This window comes from Mobula hypostoma, chromosome 19, assembly GCF_963921235.1.
Source record: "Mobula hypostoma chromosome 19, sMobHyp1.1, whole genome shotgun sequence".
NCBI classification, from domain to species: domain Eukaryota; kingdom Metazoa; phylum Chordata; class Chondrichthyes; order Myliobatiformes; family Myliobatidae; genus Mobula; species Mobula hypostoma.
Window position 1 is genome coordinate 35,753,814 of NC_086115.1, and position 25,651 is coordinate 35,779,464.

At 43.5% G+C, this 25,651-nt stretch overlaps 1 protein-coding gene across 3 annotated transcripts in view; it reads left to right on the forward strand.

The window, feature by feature from the left end:
• hectd2 (HECT domain containing 2) overlaps window positions 1-25,651 on the forward strand; it is a 136,140-nt gene that overhangs the window by 36,430 nt on the left and 74,059 nt on the right. For 2 of the 3 annotated variants that reach the window (XM_063071179.1, XM_063071180.1), the window contains 3 exons: window positions 7,583-7,685; window positions 15,788-15,877; window positions 17,678-17,742. In XM_063071179.1, the coding sequence (XP_062927249.1) occupies window positions 7,583-7,685; window positions 15,788-15,877; window positions 17,678-17,742 (258 nt within the window). Of the gene's footprint in view, window positions 1-5,358; window positions 5,692-7,582; window positions 7,686-15,787; window positions 15,878-17,677; window positions 17,743-25,651 lie in introns of those variants that run through there. The other variant, XM_063071181.1, reaches the window with a different exon arrangement.

A 25,651-nucleotide genomic window follows, 5' to 3' on the forward strand; every position in this document is an offset into this window, starting at 1 on the left:
ATAACATTGGTGAAAATCATTTGAGCTGATGTGCAGGTTCTAAGCACTCAACAGGGTAAGATCCGAAAATGATAGTTATGTGAAATTGTACATTTTTGTAGGGCATTTGAGGATTTCAGTCATCTGTAAAGGGCTGCCATTAATATCGCTCAAAAGTTAGAAATTGTGTGGACTAATATTTTGTCATTGATTTCAGTTGGGAGGTCAGGCAGTGGAGATGGGGTGTAGGAAACATGTTACATCGGAGGAGGTCTACCAGGGTGCCACCTGGATTAGTGGATCAGGGTATAAGGAGAAGCTGGATAAACTTGAAATATTCTCTCTGCAGCGTAGGAGGCTAAGGGGGGGGGATGATAAAAGCTAATAAAATTATGAGAGGTATGGATAGGGTAAATAGAGTCACATAACAGAGGAGATAGCTTTCAGGTGAAACAAAGAAATTTTAAGGGAGGTATGTAGGGCAAGTATTTTACACAGTAGTAGGTGCCTGATTGCACAACCAGGGTTGGAGAGGGAACTGAACATTATCATGACCTTAAAGAGACATTTAGACAGACACATGAAAATGAAGATAATTGAGGGATATTATGTGCAGGAGGATGGGATTCATTTCATTTGACTTTAGAGTTGGCACATACATTAGAATGAGCCAAAAGGCCTGTTCCTATATTGTTGTTGGTCTGTGTGGAGTTTTCATATTCCCTGTGACCAGGTGGGCTTTCTCTGGGTGCTCTGGTTTTCTCGTGTAATGGTTATTTATTTCCTGGGCCAAGGGGCTGCTTCTTTTTGCCCAACTCAACTTTCTATACACATCCACTGTCATTTTTTAAAAATTAAACAGTTGTAAGTTAAACTTCCAACTATGTTCTTTGTTTAGCTTCTGGTTGTAAATGGGAACCAGCCTTTTGTTTTAAATGTAAGTGGAAAGCAATAATAAGTTTGAAGTCCGAAGGGCAGCTTTGCAAACAGATGCATTGTCTAAAAAAACAGGATGTAGGTCAGTGTACCGAGCTTATTGTCGCTCAAGAGATGCAGGATAAGATAGTGGATTTTTTAATTGGGCTTTTTTCAAAATAGACAATGCTGGCTAAGTTGTTTACATCAAGGAAGCTTGCAAATGAAGTGGAGACACTCAGCACATTAATAACTTGTCGGGTTTCGGTGGGACTCAAGTGCAGACCAATGAATATTTTTTTCACCAGGATTTATTAGGGGGCACGAAAGCAACAGTCTTTCAAAAACAGAAGGCAGGCAGAGGTCTTAACCAGGAAAGGCAGTCAGGCGAGGGCAGACATTCCAGAACGCACAGGCAAAAATCAGGTCCAAGAACGGGCAAAATCTAAAACACAGAATCAGGCAAAATTGGTTGGCAGAAGTTGCAATGACGGGCTAGAATGACACAAGTCAGAACTGGGACAAACTGGCAGAGAATGCCAGTCAATGCAGAGTTTAAGTGGACGGGGTAATGAGTGAAAATTAGAAACAGGTGGGTGCAAATGAGGAGACAAGCAGGTAATTGGAGGAAGTCCAAAAAGGAAAGGGGCTGGGCCAGAACCCACATGGCCAGGTGAAAGAAAACAGAAGTTAAAGACTGTCGTGATCCAGAGCTACCAGCAGAGTCCCTTCGACCCAATGTTCAGGCCGGATACTTAACAGTACCGCGCACCCCCCCCCCCACCCATGGGCATCTCCAGATGCCCTTCTTGCTGGTATGGGATGGCTCCTATGAAAGTCCTTAATGAAAGAGGTATCCAGGATATCTCGAGCGGGAACCCAACACCTCTCTTTGGGGCCATAGCCCTCCCAATCAACGAGGTATTGCAGTCCACGACCTCTGCGTCGAACATCCAGTAATTGGTGCACAGTGAAGGTCTCTGAGCCGTCGATGAGATGGGGAGGGGGAGGGGGCTTGGGGGTGGGACAGAGGGGGCTGCAGACAAAGGGTTTAATCCTTTGTAGGATGGATTCTGCGAAGGGTTGGGGGTAGTTTTAAACATACCGCCGAAGGGCTGATCACCTTGGTGATGGGGAAAGGTCCAATGTAGTGTGACGCCAGCTTGCGGGAGTCCACCTTCAAAGGGATGTCACGGGAAGATAACCACACCTTCTGACCCTGGTGGTAATAGGGGGCCTCGATGCGGTGACGGTCTGCTTGCTGCTTCATTCTGGCTGTAGATTGAAGCAGCACCTTTCGGGCTCGTCTCCAGGTCCGTGAACACCTCTGGACAAATGCTTCGGCTGAGAGAATGCCCACTTCCTCCTCCTGAGACGCGAATAAGGGGGGTTGATAGCCAAGACAGCGCTGGAATGGTGATAAACCTGATAAAGCAGAAGGCAAAGAATTAACGGTGTACTCGACCCAGGGAAGTTGCTGACTCCAAGAGGAAGATTCCTGAGACGTCACACAATGGAGCATCACCTCCATCTGCTGATTAGCCCGCTTGGTCTGGCCATTACTCTGTGGATGAAACCCAGATGAGAGGTTAACCCTGATCCGGAGTAGTTTGCAAAAGGCCCTCCAAAAGTGGGAGGTAAATTGCGAACCTCTATCAGGTACCACTTCAACGGGGAGACCGTGAATATGGAAAACATGCTGAATCACCAGGTTGGCAGCCTCCTTGGCAGAGGGCAGCTTGGGAAGGGGAACTAAGTGGACCGATTTGGAAAAATGATCCACTATGGTAAGAACAGTAGTGTTACTGTTGGACGGAGGGAGTCCGGTGACAAAGTCCAGTGCAATGTGTGACCAGGGCCTTCTAGGAACAGGCAAGGGTTGCAGGAGACCAGTTGGTGGCTGGTTGGAGGTCTTGTTCTGTGCACAGACTGGGCAGGCAGAAATGAAGCTCTCAACATCCTTCCTCAGGGATGGCCACCAAAATCTTCAACTGATGAAAGCCATCATGCGTCTGATGCCAGGGTGACATGCCAGTCTGGAGGTGTGTCCCCACTGGAGAACCTGGGAGAGGACAGACTGGGGAATATACAATAGATTAGCAGGGCAGGCACTAGGAACAGACTCACCCTGCTGGGCACACTGGACCACAGATTCAATCCCCCACTGTGCTGCAGCAACCAGACATTGCTTGGGGAGAATGGTCGTAACCTTGGGCACCTTGTTGGCTGTTGGAAACTGCCTGGAGAGCGCGTCAGGCTTGCCGTTCTTAGAGCCAGGATGGTAGGCCAGGGTGAATCTAAAACGGGCAAAAAAACAGGGACCACCGGGACCGGCGGGAGTTGAGGCGTTTGGCTGAACGGATATATTCCAGGTTCTTGTGATCCGTCCAGACTCGAAAAGGAGTAGTCGTTCCCTCAAGCCAATGCCGCCATTCCTCAAGAGCAAGTTTAACAGCCAATAACTCTGCATTGCCGATGTCATAGTTGCGTTCTGCGGGCAAAAATTTGTGGGAAATAAAGGCTTGTTGTTCTCTGCTGAACGCTGTGACAGTATAGCCCCTACTCCTACATCAGAGGTGTCAGTCTCTACAATAAACTGCCTTGTAGGATCGGGCTGAAGGAGGATAGGTGCCGTGGTGAAACGAATCTTTAGATCAGAAAAGGCTTTCTCAGCCGCTGGATTCCAGGCGAACTTCGACTTGGAGGAGGTTAGAGCAGTCAGCGGGGCGGCCAGAATGCTGAAATTTCAAATGAATCGGCGATAGAAGTTGGCAAACCCAAGAAAGTGTTGGACATCTCGTCGAGAGGCGGGTTGTGGCCATTCCTCTACCGCCTTGATCTTCTGAGGGTGCATCTGGATTCCTCCAGCGCTGATCACATATCCCAGAAACGAAGTTAAACTCCGGTGAAATTCACACTTTTCCACCTTCACAAATAACGGATTCTCCAGGAGTCATTGGAGCACCCAACGGACATGCTGGATGTGTTCAGAGAGACCTAGAAAATACAAGAATGTCATCTAAGTACACAAATACAAATTGGTTCAGCATATCTGAGAACGTCATTCACCAGGGACTGGAACACAGCAGGACCATTAGAAAGTCCGAAAGGCATTACCAAATATTCGTAGTGCCCAGATGGCGTATTGAACACGGTCTTCCACTCATCCCCCTCTCTTATGTGGACCAGATGGTAAGCGTTGCAGAGATCGAGCTTGGAGAAGATAGAAACACCCTGGATCAATTCAAATGCAGATGATGTAAGAGGAAGAGGATAGCAGTTCTTAAAGGTGACCTCATTGACACCTCTATAGTCCACACAAGGACGCAGGGACACATCCTTCTTGGCTACAAAGAAGAACCCTGCACCTGCTGGGGAAGAAGAGGGGTGGATAATTCCTGCAGCCAAGGCCTCCTGAATATACTTGTCCATCGCTTCCCTTTCAGGTGGAGACAGGGAATACAGACGGCCCCTTGGTGGCGAGGTTCCCAGAAGGAGATCTATAGCGCAGTCATAGGGGCGATGTCGGGGTAAGGTGGTGGCCCGAGTCTTGCTGAATACCAGCTTTAGGTCCAGATATTCAGGGGGTACAGAGGACAGATCGGGAAACTCTTCTATAGGCAGAGGAACTGGACTTTGAGTAGCATGAGCAACACGCAGACAATGATTTAGGCAGGAAGGACTCCAGCTCAACACTCTGTTATTAGACCAATCAATGTGTGGACCATGCTGAGCTAGCCATGGGTGGCCTAACACAACTTCAGCTTTGGGGGAATCCATTACATGGAAAGCAATGCTCTCCTGGTGATTGCCAGAAATAAGGAGACTCAACGGAGCTGTAGAGGGTTACGCCGCTGGCCTCCGGGGTTGCTTCAGACGGGAGAGTGGCATCCCGAGACTGGCCGCAAAACTGGAACTGATAAAGTTTTCCTCAGCCCCAGAGTTGATAAAACCTGAAACGGTGCGTCTCCTCCCTTCAGCCAGTATAAAAGTAGGTAGCAGGGTTCGAGTGACGGGGAACCGGGGGAAGGAAGCACTGCTCGCCCGTAGTCCCCTCTTTACGAGCGAGCGTTGGCTTTTACGGGACAGGTAGATACACAGTGACCAGCCTGACCACAGTACAGACAGGAGTTGGTACTGACTCTCCTTTCCGAAGGAGACAGACGGGTACGATCAACCTGCATGAGCTCCGTTGGGCTGGATGGGGGTGACTGAGGACTCGGGGAAGGAGATGTGGGTGCTGGCTGGGAAGAGGTCAGACGCCCCCTGGTGGTTCTTCGTGAACCCCGGACATCACGCTCCTGCAGACGCTGTTTTATGCGGCTGTCAATCTTAATGGCCAAATCGACCAGCTCTTCGAAGCCAGCAGGCAGGTCGTGGGTGGCTAGTTCATCCTTAACATCTTCGCTAAGCCCATAGAGGAACACATCAGTTTGGGCCGCCGAATTCCAGTTGGTAGTGGCGGCTAGTGTGCGGAACTGAATGGCGTAGTCCGAAACAGAACGGTTACCCTGACGAACTCGCAACATCTCCCTTGCTGCCTCTCGCCGCTGCTGAGAACGGTCAAAGACTCTTCTCATCTCCTCACAAAAGTCTGAAACGTGTGGCAAAAAGGGGCTCTGCTGTCCCACACAGCCGTACCCGACTCTCTTGCTCTTCCCGACAGCAGCGTGATAGCATAAGCAATACGGGATCGATCAGTGGGAAAGGTAGTGGGCTGCAGCTCAAAAATCAGCGAGCATTGAGACAGGAAGGATCTGCAGGTGCCTGGTTCACCATTGTAATGTTCAGGTGGAGGTAAACGGGGCTCTCGGGCTGGTTGGGTTGGAGTCTGTGGGGCTGATGGCGCAGCAAGAGAAGGCTGGTTGGAGCTCAGCGTCAGCTGAATCTGATGTAGCTAGGAGGCTATGCTGGTCAGAGTGACAGAGAAGGCTTCCATCGACTGGTTGATAGAGGCGAACTGCGTTTCATGTCTCCCTAACAACACGCCCTCTCCGGAGAGGGCCTCACGCACCTGGTTGGGGTCCGCTGGGTCCATCTTGGCCAGTTCGTTCTGTCGGGTTTCGGTGGGACTCAAGTGCAGACCAATGAATACTTTTTTCACCAGGATTTATTAGGGAGCACGAAGGCAACAGTCTTTGCAAAACAGAAGGCAGGCATGAATCTGAAATAGCGGGCAGAGGTCTTAACCAGGAAAGGCAGTCAGGCGAGGGCAGACATTCCAGAAAGCTCAGACAAAATTCAAGTCCAAGAAGGGGCAAAATCCAAAACACAGAATCAGGCAAAATCGGTTGTCAGAAGTCGCAATGACAGGCTAGAACGACAGAAGTCAGAACTGGGATAAACTGGCAGAGAATGCTAGTCATGTCAGGGTTTAAATGGACAGGGTAATGAGTGAAAATTAGAAACAGGTGGGTGCAAATGAGGAGACAAGCAGGTAATTGGAGGAAGTCCAAAAAGGAAAGGGGCTGGGCCAGAACCCACATGGCCAGGTGAAAGAAAACAGAAATTAAAGACTGTCGTGATCCAGAGCTACCAGCAGAGACCCTTCGACCCAGTGTTCAGGCCGGATTCTTAACATAACTTATCTATTAGTAAATTGGAAGGTTTATGTACTCAAGGAATCAGCTTCACAGAATAGATTGTACGTCACCTGGGATCTGTGCCTCCAAGAAGCTTTTAGACCTTTTGTATTAAAAAGTATCTGAAAGAATATCATATACGTGTGAAGTCACTCAAGTGGCTGAAAAAGGATATAAATGTAGAGGGCAGTTCAGGCTCATTAGGAATGGGGTAAACAACATCAAGAACCATGAAAAATATAGGATGAACTAGAGTTCATTCCTCTACCTTCGATTTCTGGATGACTGGTTCATCTTCATCGTTGGTACATCTTTATAGCTTAGAGGAGTTGCATCTGTGTTTTAGAAATGGTCTGCAATTTGGAAATATTTTTATGATAGAAAATCCTCTGAGCTTTAAATGTGTTTGAAGAGTTTTGTCTGGATTTAAAAGTGTATCACTAAAAATAAACAAACTGTGTTTAAGCTACTTTGTTAGCTGGGGTTGTCTCCTCCTTGTAGGGAAGGGGGTCCCACCATTCAAATAGTGGGTATTGGCAGCTAAACTTGACATAGAGAATAAACAGTGAAGTGAACTAGTCTTTGAGGATTGGGTAGTTACAGTCTAATCACCCTTTAGCGAGGGTAATCATAGCTATTTACAGTATATCCAACAGGTCTTAAGGTCTTGGTTTTGAGTTTAGAACTTCATGGTCAGCAAACCCAATGTTGTTGCACTCACAGATCCCAAAGGTGTGCGGGTTGTTAGGTCAAGTGGCCACTCTGGGTTGTCTCAAGAGTAGAGGTGAGTGATAAGGTGTGAGGGGAATGTGCCAGGAATAAAATGGGATTAGTGTGTTTGATGGGTGATCATTTATGTGCTGCTCAGTGGTTTAAAAGGCTTGGTAGACTGAAATTCCTGTTTCTGTATTGTACGACTCTCGTAAGTAAATGGATCCAACTATTCACTGGAGTGTATAACCTTCATATCTATTTTTGAACTGTTAAACTATAATTAATGAGTGCAGTGATATTCAGCATCCGCCAAGGCAGAAATTTAATGAAGATAAACATTATTAATTCGATTAACATAGATATAAACAAATACATCTTTGTTTTGATTACAGGGAAGATATAGAAAAGGCCAAGACTTCAGGAGACTGGAAAATAGTACATGATTTTTATTCAACAACTTTTGATTCTTTTCTGGAAATTAACGCAGCATTCAAGGTACACAGATCTTTCATCTTGTTTCAGGAACATGGGGCTTGTGTTGTACCTATTCATTGCACGCATATCTAACGACCTTTAATTGATTTTAATGATTTTCAGTAACTGCTCTTAAGAGCATAGTGCTCATTTCATGTTCCCATAAAATGGAGTGATCCAACAGAGATGCAAATTACCCATAAACTGTACACAAGCAGTATCAATTACTTGTTTTCTACTAGTCTCCAATTATGACTCACAACTTCCTGATACAATTTGGATTCCACCTCTTCCAGATAAAATATAAACTATATTGTTTATCTGTTCTGAAGTCTGCTTTTAAATCTGCTTCATTTATGACTTCCAGAAGTTGAAAAAGTCATTCATTTAGATCTCAGTGTTGTATATCAGCGGTCCTCAACCACCGGGCCGCGGACCGGTACCGGGCCGCAAAGCATGTGCAACCGGGCCATGTGGAAACGATATGAGTCAGCTGCACCTTTCCTCATTCCCTGTCACGCACTGTTGAACTTGAACATAGGGTTGCCAACTGTCCCGTATTTGCCGGGACATCCCGTATATTGGGCTAAATTGGTTTGTCCCATATTTCCCCGGCTAAGGTAGAGTGTTCCAATGAAACCTTTCGTGCCGAAGTGACATAAAGCGAAGAAGCAATTACCATTAATTTATATGGGAAAAATTTTTGAGCATTCCCAAACCCAAAAAATAACCTACCAAATCATGCCAAATAACACATAAAACCTAAAATAACACTAACATATAGTAAAAGCAAGAATGAAATGATAAATACACACTCTACATAAAGTAGAAATAATGTATGTACAGTGTAGTCGGTAAGATGAAGGCAAAACCGATCTGTGGGGGAAAAAATCGGCACCTATGCGCATGCGCACATCACATACGCAAGTCACGCATGCGCACACAGGTGCCCGCGCAAGGCTTCATGGTCATGGTAGTCTTTCCTGGGGTAAACACAAGTGTCCCGGGATTTGACTGCTATTTTTGTCCCTTATTTGGGAGTGAGAAAGTTGGCAACCTGAACTGTAAAAGACATGTTGAGGTGAGTTTAACCCTACTTGAACACCCCCCGCCCCCCCAGGTCGGCCGGTCCACAAGAATATTGTCAATATTAAACCAGTCCGCGGTGCAAAAAAGGTTGAGGACCCCTGTTGTATATGGGGATATATATTATATTTGATAATAAAATGTACTTTGATTTCTGTAGGAAAAGTGAAAATTCAGCTAAATAGAAACAGAAGATCAAAATGTAAATCATTAGTTGCAAAATGATAATTGAAAGACGAGGTAAAAGTAGTTTTGTGAACTGACTGAAGGACGTCGCCTTTGGTCACATTGTTCACTGGCATCATGTTCTTCATTTCCAATACAACTAACTATAAGTGATATTAGATTGGAGACATTGATCAGGGAAGGACAGAAAGTAACATGTTGTAATCACCGCAGAGCTGTCATACATCAAGGTAGATTATAGATTGTCCTGATCAACATAGAACATAAGATGTTTTCATTATCGCAGAGCACTGGAAGTTCTAATCAGTGTAAATTATAGTACTCAATATCTTCATTAGAACTGATTATGGAGTGGTTAATCCAGTGAAAACTGAGAGAACTCTTATTAGAATGAGTTATGATTTTTTAAAATTTATAAATAGGTCTCAGAGTAGAGCTCAGACTGCCCTTGTCAGGGTAGACTATAGATTGTTCTGATTACTCTAGAGCTCAGAATATCTTGTGAAATTACAATACTTTATAATTGTGTATTTTCTTGAGGAGTGTATTTTTTATGCTTACTTATATATGAAAAACTTGTTTGAATGATTAGCAAGCTATACAATAACCATGCAGCAGATGCTGGAAACCTGGTGAAATTGGTAATCTCAACATCTGTAAAGAAGGTGTAACATCTGTACAGCATTTTGAAATGCTATTGACTTGAATACTAAAACAGATGTTCTAGCTGAGAATCTCCAGCATTTTCTCCTTGGTTTAAGGTGCATGTTATTTTGGCTCAGGACACAACTACTGAGTGGCAGTTCAAGAATGAAAAATCTATCTCCCTACCCTAAAAATCAGAACATTATTTTGTCCTGCTCTTTATTCTATGTGTAAGTGCCTTCAGACCTGCCATATTCTCAAGATGTTATTTTATGTTAACTACCGTTAACCACATAAGTCAAAAGCTCTTACGTCGCGCTCCGCAATGTGTCTGCAGACTCCAAAGATAAGGTTTCACCATAACGTTAATCTTCCAAGGTGGAGCAGCAACACAGAGGCTGTGTACAAGAAGGGCCAGAGTCACCTCTACTTCCTGAAGACACCGAGGTCCTTTGGAGTATGCAGGCCTCCCCTTCACATGGTCTACCAATCTATTGTCGCCAGTACAATCTTCTATGCAGTAGTGTGCTGAGGCAATGGCATCAACACAATTGATGCCAACAGACTCAATGAACTGATTAGAAAGGCTGGCTCTGTTATAGGAGTCAAACTGGACACACTGGAGACTGCGGTAGAACAAAGGACCCTACGGAAAATCCTGGCAATTCTAGACAATGCTTCTCACCCTCTGCATGCCACCTTGGCTGAACAGAGGAGCACCTTTAGTAATAGACAAAGACAAAGACAACTCCACTGTTCCAAAGAGTGCTATATGAAGTCATTCTTACCCTTGGCCACTACACTCTATAATCAGTCAACCTATAGCTGGGGAAGTGATGACCCTCTCCTGTTAGACTGTTTGAGGTAAATTATATTTTATTCTTTCTTACTTCTCTTCTAATATTTATATATTTGTATATCTGTGCACTCGTAGTGCTACTGTGACACTGTAATTTCCTTTGGGATCAATAAAACATCTATCTATCTATCTATCTATTTATCAATCATAATAACATGCTTGTAGGCACCATATTCCTCCCCCTAATTCTCCTCCCAATGTCAATAGTAGGGAAGTTCTAGGAACAGGATTATTGTATAGTTAGAAAAGCATGTATTCATCTAAGATCATCAACGTGTTCAGTTTTTGGGATATTCCGTTTAGTCAATTGATTAAATGTTTCAAAATATTAACGAAACATCTTGATGAAATCAGTGCAGTTGATGCAATCTGCGTGGACTTTGGTAAAGCTTTGACAAGGTCCCACATGGGAGATTGGTCAAAAGGTTAGAATCCATGGAGTTCAAAAGTTAGCAAACTGGATCTAGAAATTGTGATGGTTATAGAAGATATAGAGTAAAGATGGAACATTGTTTTTATGATTGGAAGTGACCAGTAGTGTACCACAGTAATTGGTGCTAAACTTTTACTGATGGTGACATATAGAAACATAGAAACATAGAAAACCTACAGCACAATACAGGCTCTTCAGCCGCCCAAAGCTATGCTGAACATTTCCTTACCTTAGAAATTATCTAGGGTTACACATAGCCTTCTATTTTTCTAAGCTCCATATACATGTCCAGGAGTCTCTTAAAAGACCCTATCGTATCCACCTCCACCACCGTCGCCAGCGGCCTGTTACATGCACTCACCACTCTGCGTAAAAAACTTACTCCTGACATCTCTTCTGTACCTACTTCCAAGCACCTTAAAGCTGTGCTCTCTCATGCTAGCCATTTCAGCCCTAGGAAAATGCCTCTGATTATCCACACCATCAATCCCTCTCATCATCTTATACACCTCTATCAGGTCACCTCTCATCCTCTGTCGCCCCAAGGAGAAAAGGCCGAGTTCACTCGACCTGTTCTCATAAGGCATGCTGCCCAACCAAGGTAACATCCTTGTAAATCTCCTCTGCACCCTTTCTGTGGTTTCCACATCCTTCCTGTAGTGAGGTGACCAGAACTGAGCACAATACTCCCAAGTTGGGTCTGACCCGGGTCCTATATAGCTACAACGTTACCTCTCGACTCCTAAACTCAATCCCACAATTGATGAAGGCCAATGCACCATATGCCTTCTTAACCGAAGAGTCAACCTGCGCAGCAACTTTGAGTGTCCTGTGGACTCGGACCCCAAGATCCCTCTGATCCTCCACACTACCAAGGGTCTTACCATTAATACTTACTATCTTCTGCCATCATATCTGACATCTCACACTTATCTGGGTTGAACTACATCTGCCACTTCTCAGCCCAGTTTTGCATCCTATCAATGTCCCGCTGTAACCTCTGACAGCCCTCCACACTATCCACAACACCCCCAACCTTTGTGTCATCAGCAGATTTACTAACTCATCCCTCCACTTCCTCATCCAGGTCATTTATAAAGATCAGGAAGAGTAAGGGTCCCAGAACAGATCCCTGAGGCAAACCACTGGTCACCGACCTCCATGCAGAATATGTCCTGCCAACAACCACTCTTTGCCTTCTATGGGCAAGCCAGTTCTGGATCCTTGGATATGTTAAACATTTGGATATGTGTAGAAGGTGCAATTAGTAAGTTTGCAGATACCATGAAACTTAATTTATCAATCAGTTGGTGATAGGTGGAGCAATGGACAATGAATTTAATCTTGATAAGTGTGAGATGATGCAAAATGAATGGTGGGGACCCAGGCAGTATTGAAGAACAGAGGGGTCTCAGTGTGCAAGTCCCAGGGTCCCTGAAGACAACAGTACAGGTTGATGAGATGATGAAGAATGCATATGGGGTATTGGCCACATTTAGTCAGGTCAGAGAATGGCCATGGTACAATGTTATAAAACACAGGCTGGGCCACAATTGGAGTATTCACCTACCTCTGATCATTCCAATGAGGAAAGCTGTGGTTCATTGGAGAGGATGAGGGAGATGTTGCCTAGGAGGGAATGTTTCAGTTATGGGGAGAGAGATTTGGCTGGATTTGTCTTCCTTGTAGAGGAGGAGCTGGAGAGTTGTGGTTGGAGGGAAAGGTGAGGAGCAAGATCCCCTTTTTTTCTCTGTGATATAACTTTTATGAATAGTTTATATCCAATGTATTGCCTGTACTTATGTGCCTGTGAGCAGCAGGCTTTTCGATGTACTGTACTTCACCACACGACAATAAACCGGATTTGATAGAGGTGTACACAATTTTGAGGGGCCTCATAATTGTGAGGGTAAATAGAGTAAATTGTTGGAAACTTTTCCTCATAGCTGAAGTGTCTCAAAGTAGAGGACCCAGGTTTAATTTAAAAGATAAGATGCTTAGAGGAGATCTGCGAGGAACTTTTTCACCTGGATGACTGTTGGAATGTGTAACACACTATCTGTAGGGATAGCAGAGACACATACTCTCACAGCTATTAACAAACATCTAGATGATCATCATTTGAATCACCAAGGCACACCAGGCCATAGGTTAAGTGTAAATGAGATTAGTAGAGACAAGTATGTGATGTTCAGTGTGAATGTGAAGGTCCAAGAGGCCTGCTTCTGTCTGCACGGCTCTACAACTTTGCATATAATTTTTATGCCTTGATGATTGATTCATCCAGGTTTCTCTGGAATACACAGGGCTTACTTATTTGGGGATCAACTTAATATTTTAAATACATTTGAAAATTGATCTTTAATTGTTTTGATACATTGAAATCCTGGCTATGACCCTGTCCAGGTTTTATTTCTAATTTCTAAATACATCTTTTCTCTTCCCAACTTTATTAAATTGAAGCCGAGACTCCGTCTTTGGTTTGCTCTTTTTCCAGGACACAAAACACTTTGAACTTTTATTTCTAATATCTTTTTTCTGCCAGTTGTCAGATGCTCATACCTGGTTTCAGTCAATTAGTGCTTCTAAAATTACTTTGGCCTATTGATGTGTAAATCATGCAGTAAAAGTATTTTCACTCATTGTAGATCAAAAGCACTTACTTCCGGGTGAAATCCAGACCACTGGAAAATTGGCCTGGATACTTGCGTGCACAATTCACCTTGGCAGATGCTGACATTTTCCCAACATTAGTCATTAAAATAAGGGGAAACTTCTTCACTCAGAGGGTCACATGAGTGTTGAATGAGCTGCCAGCACAAGTGGTGCATGCGAGCTTGATTTCAACATTTAAGAGAAGTTTGGATAGGTACATGGATGGAAGAGGTAAGGAGGGCTATGGTCCCAGTGCAGGTCGATGGTAGTAGGTAGTTTAAATGGTTTTGGGCATGGACTAGATGGGCCGAAGGGCTGTACTGTACCTTCTTTGACTCTGTGTACCTGATGACACTGCAGTGTGTTTCGTTCATCGCTAAATACAATTAGAACTGTTAGGTACAAGCTTCACTGTCGAGCCTCAAGTAAATTGGGATCTTAGCTGAGATCAGCATTATGACACTTAAATATTCTTCTCTAAAACATTGATGCCTTGAAGAACTGTTAGTGTCCAGGATAATGGAAACTGCATCCAAGGAATTCCCTTCACAGTTCACAGACTCTTTGTAAATCACTTCTGAGCTACAAAAAGCAATCCTTGATTTCTTGGTCACCATCTCGTCCCAGTGGCATGGGACCACTTGAGGCTTGGGGCTTAGTGGAAGTTGATCATGGATCTTAGTGGAAGTTTGTCAAACATTCAGAGATCACTTTGTGCTTTTCTGTCATGTTCGTCGTCGTTAGGTCGCATCTGGAATTTCCAGTTGGTGAACGACTTTCCTCCACGCCGCTCTGACATATTGGGAAATCATGTTCATGGCAGGTTACAGCAGTGGTTTTCCTTTGCCTTCTGCTGGGTGAGTTTAAAGAGGTCGCCACCTCTTGCAGTGGATGACCAGGACGTCTAAGTGTCTTGCCTGCTGGCCTGCCTTCCTGACTGTTGGACCATTAATTGGTCTCTTCCACTCAATCTGCCATGGCCAGACTTCACACACTGGGACAGGCAGATCCCCTACCTCACCGAGGGTCAAAGACCCATCAGCTACCCTCACCTGGTTTGGCCCGTCTGCCAAGACGGCTTACCAGGGTGTGGCCGCTGCGCATGTTACAGTTACTTGGAGCCACAGGTGAGAGCTGAGTGCCAGGTTGGGACCAAAGGTGGATGAGCTGCCCTGTAAAAGGGCACGGCAGGCCCCCCCACCAGAGGTGCTACCCCTCCCTAGACACCCCATACACCCCTCTGTCATGTTACCCCTCTTTTTATGGCAGCATTTTAAGCAGCACCACTGCCACAGACGGAATTCTTTAAGCTCTGACTTCAGTTTAGTAGTGAACGGAAGCCAGGAGACCTTCAAATAAGTCCTGATGGAAATGACACAGGTCCTATATCATCTTTAATGTACTTTTGAGCAATTTCAGGAATTTTTGTGTGAATTAATGAAGTTATGTGTGTGAAGGAAGTGAAATTCATTTCTCGAACTTCTATTCTGCTTTGCAAATCTTTTGTAACTTCAATTCTTTTATTTATTTAATTTATTGAGACAGCACGTGGAATAGGCCCTTCTGGCCCTTCGAACTGTGCAATCCAACAATCTCTCGATTTAATCCAAGCCCAATTACAGGACAATTTACAATGACCAATTAATCTACCAACCGGTACATCTTTGGAACGTGGGAGAAAACTGGAGCATCTGGAGGAAGCCCGTGGTCACAGGGAGAACCGACAAACTCCTTACAGGCAGCAGCAGGAATTGAACCCGGGTCGCTGGAATGCAAAGCATTGTGCTAACCACTGTGCTACTGTACTGCCCCTTCATATAATGATTCTAATTTTATACAAACAGACTGGGGAGGTCTTTCTAAACTTGTGCACCGTTTCAATTTTCACTTCTTGTACTTCCATTGAATAATAAGAATTCTGGCATGTTCAGGATTATCATTATGTTCGGTGCAAAAGTTGAAGACAATCTGATGATTGGCCATGTATAGGGACTATTCTAGTTGTACAATGAGTCAGTTGTTTATGATAATGAAAGTAACATCGGTCCTCTATCTTATAAAATTCACTTGTACTGAAGGTTTGCATTATTTGTGCAGTTTATGTCAATGTTCATTAGAGTAAATGGGAGATACGTTGGCTCATTTCCAATACTTGAGTTTCTTTTTACCATGTAAAGGAAATTAACATTAATTTTGCATTAATGCTTTCTTTATTTTTTCCTTAACTGTCTTTGAATTTTGTCTTCCATGAATTCTTAGCGAGATGTCAGTTCACCTTTTAATACAATTGAGGATCCAGGCATTAATGTTAAATTTACCAACAGTGTCTATGATGCATTGCTGAGCACAGTAAGTATGTTGTTAGCACCTTTTAACAAAATTTTAGCAATTAAGTTTATAGATTTATTGCTTCATAATGATGATTCTACATTCTTTAGTGTGCCAGATATAAAAGCACTCTTACGTGGATACAAAAGAAAAATATTTAAAACCTAACTGATAAATGTTAATGAGTTGCAGAATAGAATTTTAGGAATTGCAGAAGATACCACGACTGTGGTAGAAAGTGAGGAGTTTAGTAAAGAAGAGAAAGATGAGCCAGTAGAATAAGCTGAAAGTCATCAGGCATATTTTAAGTGTTGATAGGTTCTTGATTAGTAAGGGTGTTATGGGGGAGAAGGCAAAACAATGAGGTTAAGAGGAATAAATCAGCCATGATGGAATGGCAGCGCAGACTCAATGGGCCGAATGGCCTAACTCGGCTTCCATGTCTCATGGTCTGATGGAAAAGGGATAAATAAAATTTAATCAAAAGATGTGTGATGCGATACATTTTGGCAAAATGAAGGTGGACACACAATGTGGACTACTTGGCAGAATTCTAACAAGTGTACAAGAGCAGAGCACATTCTTCTTTGAAGCTGGATGGATACGTTAAGTGAAATGCATGACATCAGAGTGAATTAAATGGAAGTGCAGGGTAAAAGAACACAGCGGTTATGTTGAATCTTTAACTGGAGTGTAGCATTCATTGTAGGAAGGATGTGAAGGTCTTAAACAAGGTATTGTAAAGCTTTGCTTGAACAGCTGAAAGATTCTGGGAATTTCATCTGCAGAATTAACCTACGTGGATTAAACTCCTTGGATTAAAGATGGATGAAGGAAAATTTAATAAAGGTGTTCAAGATCATTATACCTTTTGGTAGTCCAGATCGAGGGAAAACATTCCCAATAGCAGATAGTTCAAAGGTACTGGGAATTCAAGGAGAATGTAAGAGAAAGCTTTTTTCTATGCAGTGAGCATAACCTTGTTCTTGAGTTTTGGCTGGGTGGTAGAGACAAATTCTATCTGGCATTCAGTCGAGTCTTGAGTATGTATTGGAAGGAAAATTATTTACAAACTTGAAAGATAACAGGGAAACTTTACAAACAGCCCAGTATATTGTTGATATAGCCTCCTTCTTTGCCATAGTAAATCTAAATAGTTGGAAATGCAAAGTGAGAAATGCTAGAAATTCTTAACAGGTCATGCAGCATCCAAAGAGACAGCACAAAGCTAAAAGACAGTACTATGGTATTGCAATATGCAATTTGAGATTGGTAGCTGCATGAAGATGTGACTCATGTTTCCTCCTGCATACCACTGACTGTCCAGGGGATAGGTAGTTGTGGGTATATGCAGCAGATTTACCATGAAATTATATTGTAATTTTGAATTATTTCATAATTATTTGGAGTACTGCAAAATGTTAATTTACAGTATGCTCTCACCATTGCGTTCATTAATGTACCATCAAATGATTGTGATGGATGGTACAACTATATGATTATCTTAAACGACACCAAGTTACACACAACTGTACTTCAGCAGCTGAACAATCGAATGCAGGTTATGTGGGTGTTCCTGTCCTCCTCCTACATGTAATACTGATCCATCAGTTCACCAAATACAGCCCTATTGAAATTGAATGCTTATGCTTTATAGCATTTGGACTTTGCCAGTCTTTGCAAAACGTTCAGTAATCATATACAGCATTAGCAGATTATGTATTCTGATAAAATATATAAAGAATGATCTGCTGCTCCAGCAAGTGTAATTGAAATGAATCGGTTATATATATAATAACCTCACATGACTGATATTGTTAGCCCCAGGACATCCAGAAAGCAGTACTGAAAGGCATTATTAACAGTCTCCTGAAAGAATGGAAAGGGTAAGTGTTACATGTATTTTTTAAATAAGCTTGTTTTGATGTCCTGTTGATAGATTATGTTGGTACTTAGAAAGTTAAAGCAAGAGATTCTATTTTGATTTCCGATGTACAAGAAAGAGCAATGTATTTTCCTATGATTTAATGACAACATTCTATTGCTTCCCAGTGTACAGCTTCAACATTGTGGGCCGAAGGGCCTGTTCCTGTGCTGTACTGTTCTATGACCTCTGCCCGATTTTACACAAGCATTCACCAAAGAGGAAACGTTTCCAGTCAGAGAATAAGAAAAACAAACATTTTAAGAATGTCTTCATTCACAGAATGTGATGTGGCTGGAAATGTGAACATTCAGTGTTCATTCCTAATTATCCCTGCGTTGTGAAGGGTATTGAAGGAGCCATATTGGTGGGGCAGGAGTTACATGCAGGCCAGACTGGTTAAAGGTTGTAGCCTTTCTTCTCTGAGGGACATTATTGAGTTGGAAATGTTTCCACAGCAACCCAGTGGTTTCATTGTCATCGTTACTGAAATTAGATTTTTTTAATAATTCAGAATTTATTCCATTAGTTGAATTGAAATTCACCAGCTGCCATTTGGGAATTCAGACTCATATCCCTGGTTCAGTTGTCAGAGACCTGGTTGCTGGTTCAGCTATTTAACCTGACGAAGGGTCTCGGCCTGAAACGTCGACTGCACCACTTCCTAGAGATGCTGCCTGGCCTGCTGCGTTCACCAGCAACTTTGATGTGTGTTGCTTGAATTTCCAGCATCTGCAGAATTCCTGTTGTCAGCTATTTAACCGCTCAGCTACCTAAATACCGATGAGGGATGTTGAATTTCTCCACCAACATTCAAAGTAAATTTTATTATCGGAGTACATACATGTTACCAGATACAACCCTGAGGTTCTTTCTCCTGCATGCATACTCAGCAAATCTATAGAACAGTAACTGTTAAACAAGATCAATGAACAACAAGCTGTGCAGCTGCAAATATAAAGGAATAGTAATAAGTAACGAGTACGAACAAACAAGATAACGAGTCCTTAAACTGAGTCCATCAGTTGTGCGAACATCATAAATAGAATGAATGTAGTTATCACCATTTGTTCAAGAGCCTGATGGTTGAGGGGTAGTAACTGTTATTGAAACTGGTTGTGTGAGCCCTGAGGTGCTTTTACCTCCTACCTGATGGCAGCAGCGAGAAAAGAGCATGGCCTGAGTGGTGAGGATCTCTGATGATGGATGCAGCTTTTCTCCAGCAACATTTCGTGTAGATGTGTTCAATGGTTGGGAGGGCACGACCCGTGATGGACCGGGCCAAACCCACTAACTTTGGAATGATTTTCCAAACCGGGTCGTAATGTAGTCAGTCAGAACTCTTTCCACCACACATCTATAGAAGTTTTTGATGACATGCCAAATACCCGGAGACTCCGGAGGAAGCAGAGCACTGTTATGATTTCTTTGCAATTGTGCTTATATGATGGGTCAGGACAGGTCCGCTGAGAATTTAAAGTTACTGACCCTCTCCACCTCTGATCCTCAGATGAGTACTGGCTCATGGACCTCTGGTTTCCCTCTCCTGAAGTCTACAATCAGTTCCTTGGTCTTAGAATTGAATTGACTTTATTTCTTACAAACATAAGGAGTAAAATTCTTTACATTATGTCTCTGTCTAAATGTGCAATGTGCAATCATAGTAATTTATAATAAATAGAACAGTCAGTGTAACATACAAATACATTCAAATCAACGTGAGTTAATTAGTCTGATGGCCTGGTGGAAGAAGCTGTCCCGGAGCCTGTTGGTCTTGGCGTTTATGCTGCGGTACTGTTTCCTGGATGGTAGCAGCTGGAATAGATTGTGGTTGGGGTGACTAAGGTCCCAATGATCCTTTGGGCCCTTTTCTCACACCAGTCTTTGTAAATATTGTGAATCATGGGAAGTCCACAACTACAGATCCGCTGGGCTGTCCGCACCACTCTCTTCAGAATCCTGCAATTAGGGGAGGTACAGTTCCCATACCAGGCAGTGATGCAGCCAGTCAGGATGCTCTCAGTTGGTCCCCTGTAGAAAGTTCTTAGGATTTGGGGGCCCATACCAAACTTCCTCAACTGTCTGAGGTGAAAGAGGTGCTGTTGTGCTTTTTTCACCACACTGCTGGTGTGTACAGATCATGTGCGGTCCTCGGTGATGTGGATGCCAAGAAATTTAAAGCTGTTTACCCTCTCAACCCCAGATCCATTGATGTCAGTAGGGGTTAGCCCGTCACCATTCCTCCTGTAATCCACGACCAGCTCCTTTGTTTTTGTGATATTGAGGGAGAGGTTGTTTTCTTGACACCACTGTGTCAGGGTGATGACTTCTTCCCTGTAGGCCACCTCATTATTGTTTGAGATAAGACCAATCAATGCAGGGTCATCAGCAAATTTAATTAGCAGATTAGAGCTGTGGGTGGCGACACAGTCATGGGTATACAGAGTGTCAAGGAAGGGGCTTATTACACAGCCCTGAGGGGCTCCTGTGTTGAGAGTCAGAGGAGTGGAGGTGAGAGAGCACTCTTGCCATCTGCTGGCAATCTGACAGGAAGTCCAGGATCCAGCTGCATAAGGCGGGGTCAAGGCCGAGGTCTCTGAGCTTCCTGGGTGGAATTATGGTGTTGAATGCTGAACTGTAGGCCAAGAACAGTATTCTCACATGATCAACCTTCTTCTCCAGATGTGTAAGGATGGTATGAAGAGCAGAGGCTATTGCGTCGTCTGTCGATCAGTTGTGTCGGTGGGCTAATTGTAGGGGGTCCAGTTTGGGTGGTAGCAAGCTTCCGATGTAATCCTTGACCAGCCTCTCAAAGCATTTGCTTATTATTGAGGTGTGTGCGACAGGACGCCAGTCCTTCAGGCATGTTACCTTGGTCTTCTTTGGTACAGGGACAATGGTGGATAATTTGAAGCAGGCGGGCACTGGGAGAGGGAGAGATTTAAAATATCAGTAAACACACCTGCCAGTTGTTCTGTGCACATCCTGAGTACTCACCCAGGGATGCTGTCCAGTCCCGCAGCCTTGCGACTGTCCACTTGTTGGAAACATGTGTGTACCTCAGCCTCAGAGATGATCAGGTTGCAGGTTGTAGCGATGGCTTTCCTCAGAGGCTCAGAGTTAGTGACATCAAACCCAGCATAAAAGCAATTGAGCTCATCTGCGATAGAGGCCGCGATGTTGACGGCACCACTACATTTGGCTTTGAAGTCTGCGATGGTATGCAGCCCTGGGTGTGTCATGTGTGCTATTCGTTGTGAATCTTGACTCAATCTTATCCCTGTATTTTTATTTCACAGCATTGATAGTTTTGCGTAGATCATAGCTGCTTTTTTTGAGCTCCTGCTGATTGCTGGCAATGTAAGCTCTGTGCCATGTGGTAAGTGCTGCTTGCACGGAACTATTGATCCAGGGTTTCTGGTTCGGGAAGACCCTGACCGACTTCTGGGGGACAACATCGTCAGTGCACTTCTGGATGAAGCATGTGACTCCATCCACGAACTCGGAGACATCATGGAAGACATTCCAGTCAACATCATCAAAGCAGTCTTGTAGCATGGAGGCAGATTGGTTGGACCAACAGTGGACGGTTTTAACTATGGCCACCTCCTGTTTCAGCTTCTGCCTGTACATCTGCAAAAGCAGGATTGAAGAGTGATCCAATTTTCCAAAAGCTGGGCGAAGGAGAGCTTTGTAAGCATTGCAGAAGGAGGTGTAGCAGTGGGCAGGTGTGTTATCTTCACAAGTGCTCATTTATTGACAGAGAGTGAGAGGTTGTTGTTATGAGATCACTTACCCAAGTTTTTAGTCTTGCTCCTGTATGCTGATTTGTCACTCCCTTTGATACAGCCCATGACAACAAACTTGTATATGGTGTTAGAGCTGTACTTAGCCACACAGTCATAGGAAGTAAAGCAAGTGGAGCAGGGGGCTAAGTACACACCCCCATGATGATCCTGTGCTGATGTTCTGAATATCCCGTGATAGATTATGCACCAAAATTCAGAACTAAAATTCTGAATCATTGAATCAGATTAATAATCAGAATAATAATTCCAATTCAATGATACAGGCTAATGATGGCACCAGGAAACAATGATTCCTCAGGCGACATCTTTTAGATAGCCAATATTTTCAAATATTTCACTTTCTCTATGTTTTCTGCTTGTTGGTTTTGTCTTGATTGTGTTGGAGCCTGTGATGTGCAGTTAGGATATCGATTAAGTGATCCTGCGCTCTGCTGTATCCAACGAGGACCAAAGATGACATCCTGAGAAGGACCAAGAACATGAACTGCCTCGTGGAAAAGACCAGCGATGGGGCACGGGTTCATGAACGAATCCATCTTGAAATGATGAGGAAGATTGAAGCATGAAGGTGAATACGGAGGAGGTCAACAATCGCTATCAATGGAGGCCTTGGGGTCAGTAGCCAGGTCGATGGCATTTGCGTACAGACTCAGTATGGCAGTCGCACTTCACAGAAGGACTCAGTTTATGCAGCCGCTCTCCTCGAAAGCTGGTGAAAGGATTATTTAGATGGTCTGAGATTTATGTGATTATTGGACTGTACTTTCTATCGGTCTCCTTCTGTTTTTGGTGTTATCTTTCTTGTTGCCGATTGGTGGGTGGGCAATATGTTACTTTTCATATCAGGGAGGAGTTGGGGATTTGGGGTCTGATGCTGGTGTATATTGATGTTATTCTGCTTCGGTGAATCTATTAGTTTTTGTGTGTGTGACATGGGTTGGGGGTTTTGATGCTATTACACTGTTTTTTCTGCGAGGAAGGGGGTTCAGGGTTTGGCGTTTTTGGGGGTGTGGATAATCTGTTAGTTTTTTTCTGCTTGGGAGGGGGTGGAGAGTTTTAGGGTTTGAGAGTTTTGTTTCTTTTTCATGTTGGGGGGAGTGTTGTCTTTTTTTTTTCAACAACAACTCCCATGGTTTCGCTGCATTTTATGGCTATCTGGAGAAGACGAATATCGGAGTTGTATTATACGTGCGTACTTTGACAATAAAATTAGCCTTTGAATTCTGAGTTATGAATCAGAATCATTGAAATATTAAAATGTGTGCATACAGTAATTAGGGCAATAGTATAGCGTAGACTCAATACTTATGCAACAAAATTCCTGTAGCAAGCAAAAAGCTGTACATTGATGAGGCAAGGGCAGAATCTGAGGCCGCACTTAATGTCTGTTGTTAGCTTGTCATTTTTATTGACTTTAAACACCCCTATTGTGAATGGCAATTGATCTTGCAACTTATGAATTCAAACATGCAGTTTACCAAATGGTCAATATCCCTAACTGATAAGCCAATTCCATGTGACAATAGCGTTTTTCTGGCCTGGCTTCAGAAGAGTGTGGTGACCGGGGCCATTCTGGGCTCCTTTTGCACAACTGAAAGAATCATTAGAAGGGAAAAGATGAAACATGAGAGCAAGCTAGCAAACAGTAACAAAGTGGATATTAAAAGCTTATTTAAATATGTAAAAGATAAAAGAGAGATGAGAGTGGATATAGGACCGCTAGAAAATGAGGCCAGAGAAATAATAACAGGGGACAAGGAGATGGCAGATGAACTAAATGAGTATTTTGCATCAGCCCTCACTGTGGAAGATTCTAGCAGTCTGCCAGACATTGTAGTGTGTGAAGGAGAAGTGAGTGCAGTTACTATTACAAGGGAGAAGGTGCTCAAAAAGCTGAAAGACCTAGAGGTACAAAGTCACCCAGACCCAAACTGCACCCTAGGGTTCTGAAAGAGGTAGTGGTAGAGATTATGGAGGCATTAACAATGATCTTTCAAAATGATCTGGCATGGTGCCAGAGAACTGGAAAATTGTAAATGTCTCTCCACTCTTTAAGAAAGAGAAAGGCAACAAAAAGGAAATTATAGACCAGTTAGCTTGACCTCAGTGGCTGGGAAAATGTTAGAGTCAATTGTTAAGGATGAGGTTATGGAGGTGACACAGGACAAGATACAACAAAGTCATCATGGTTTCCTTCAGGGAAAATCTTGCCTGACAAACCTATTGGAATTCTTTGAGGAGATTACAAGTAGGATAGATAAAGGGGATGCAGTGGATGTTGTATATTTGGAGTTTCAGTAGGCCTTTGTCAAGGTGCCACACATGAGGCTGCTTACCAAGTTAAGAGCCCATGGTATTATAGGAACGTTTCTAATATGGTTAGAGAAATGGCTGATTGGTAGGAGGCAGCAAGTCGGAATAAAAGGATCCTTGTCTGGTTTTCTGCCAGTGACAAGTTGTTTTTTGCAGGGGTCGGTGTTGAGGCTGCTTCTTTTTATGCTGTATATGAATGATTTAGATGATGGAATAGATGGCTTTGTTGCCAAGTTTACAAATGTTATGAAGATTGGTAGGGAGGCAGGTAGTGTTGAGGAACCAGGTAGTCTGCAGAAGGACCTAGGCGGATTAGGAGAATGGGAAAGAAAGTAGCAAATGAAATACAATGTTGGAAAATGCATGGTCATGCACTTTGGTAGTAGAAATAAATGTGCAGACTATTTCCTAAATGGGGAGAAAATCCAAAAATCTGAGATGCAAAGGGACTTTGGAGTCCTTGTGCAGAACACCCTAAAGGTTAACTTGAGAATGAGTTAGAGTGAGGAAAGCAAATGTAATATTAGCATTTATTTCAAGAGGACTTGAATACAAAAGCAGCGATATGATGCTGAGGTTTTATAAGGCACCAGTGAGGCCGCACTTTGAATATTATGAACAGTTTTGGGCCCCTCATCTAAGAAAAGATGTACTGGCATTGGAGAGGGTCTAGAGGCAGTTCAAAAGGATGATTCAGGGAATAAAAAGGTTATTGTATGAGGAACATTTGATGGCTCTGGAACTGCACTCGCTGGAATTTAGAAGGATGAGGGGAGATCTCATTGATACCTTCTGAACGTTGCAAGGCCAAGACAGTGTGGATGTGGAAAGGATGTTTCCCATGGTGGGAGAATGTAGGACAAGAGGGAGCAACTGCAGGATAGAGGGGCGTCCTTATAAAACAGAGATGCAGGGAAATTTCTTTATCCAAAGGGTGGTGAATTTGTGGAATTTGTTACCACAGGCAGCTGTGGAGGCCAGGTTGTTCGGTGTATTTAAGGCAGAGATTGATAGGTTCTTGATTGGACACTGCATCAAAGGTTACGGAGGGAAGACCTTGAAATGGGGTTGAGGAGGGGATAAAAGGATCAGCCACGTTTGAATGGCGGAGCAGAATCGATGAGACGAATGGCCTAACTCTGCTCCTTTGTCTTATGGTCTAAGTTAAATAAAATATGATTGAGGTATGAGTGCTTGGTTACAGAGTCCAGTTAATTGGCGAAAGCATAGTAACATTCTCATATAAATGCTGCCCTTTTGCTTCTGAGTAGAGGTCACAGGTTTGAAGCTAGTGCTGAGAAGTCTTGGCAATTTACTGCAAAGCACTCGTACTAAGTAACAGCACAACTGTGCGTTGGTCAGAAAAGGACTGAACTTTTAGGGACATGCCTGTGCTACAAATCAGACTGTTTATCATGCACTAGATGGTGTTGAGCCTGTTGAGCATTGCTGGAGATGCATTCATTCAGGCTTTTCGATGATAGAAAGCCTTTGAAAAGTGAGGAGGTGAGTCACTTTCCACTCATTATCTAAGCTCTGCCTCACTCCTTCAACTATGTAGCTGAAATTTCTGGTCAGTATAAATCTCCCTCATGCTATGCCCCCAGATCTGTCCTCTCTCCATCACCACCCCTCCCTCTCCCCCCAGATTCTAAGATCCTGACAGCAGGTATTCAATGAAGGCAGTGGTAATGAATATGAAGAGGTAGGTTTATGAATTGGAGGTTCAATGATTTAAGATTCAAAGTA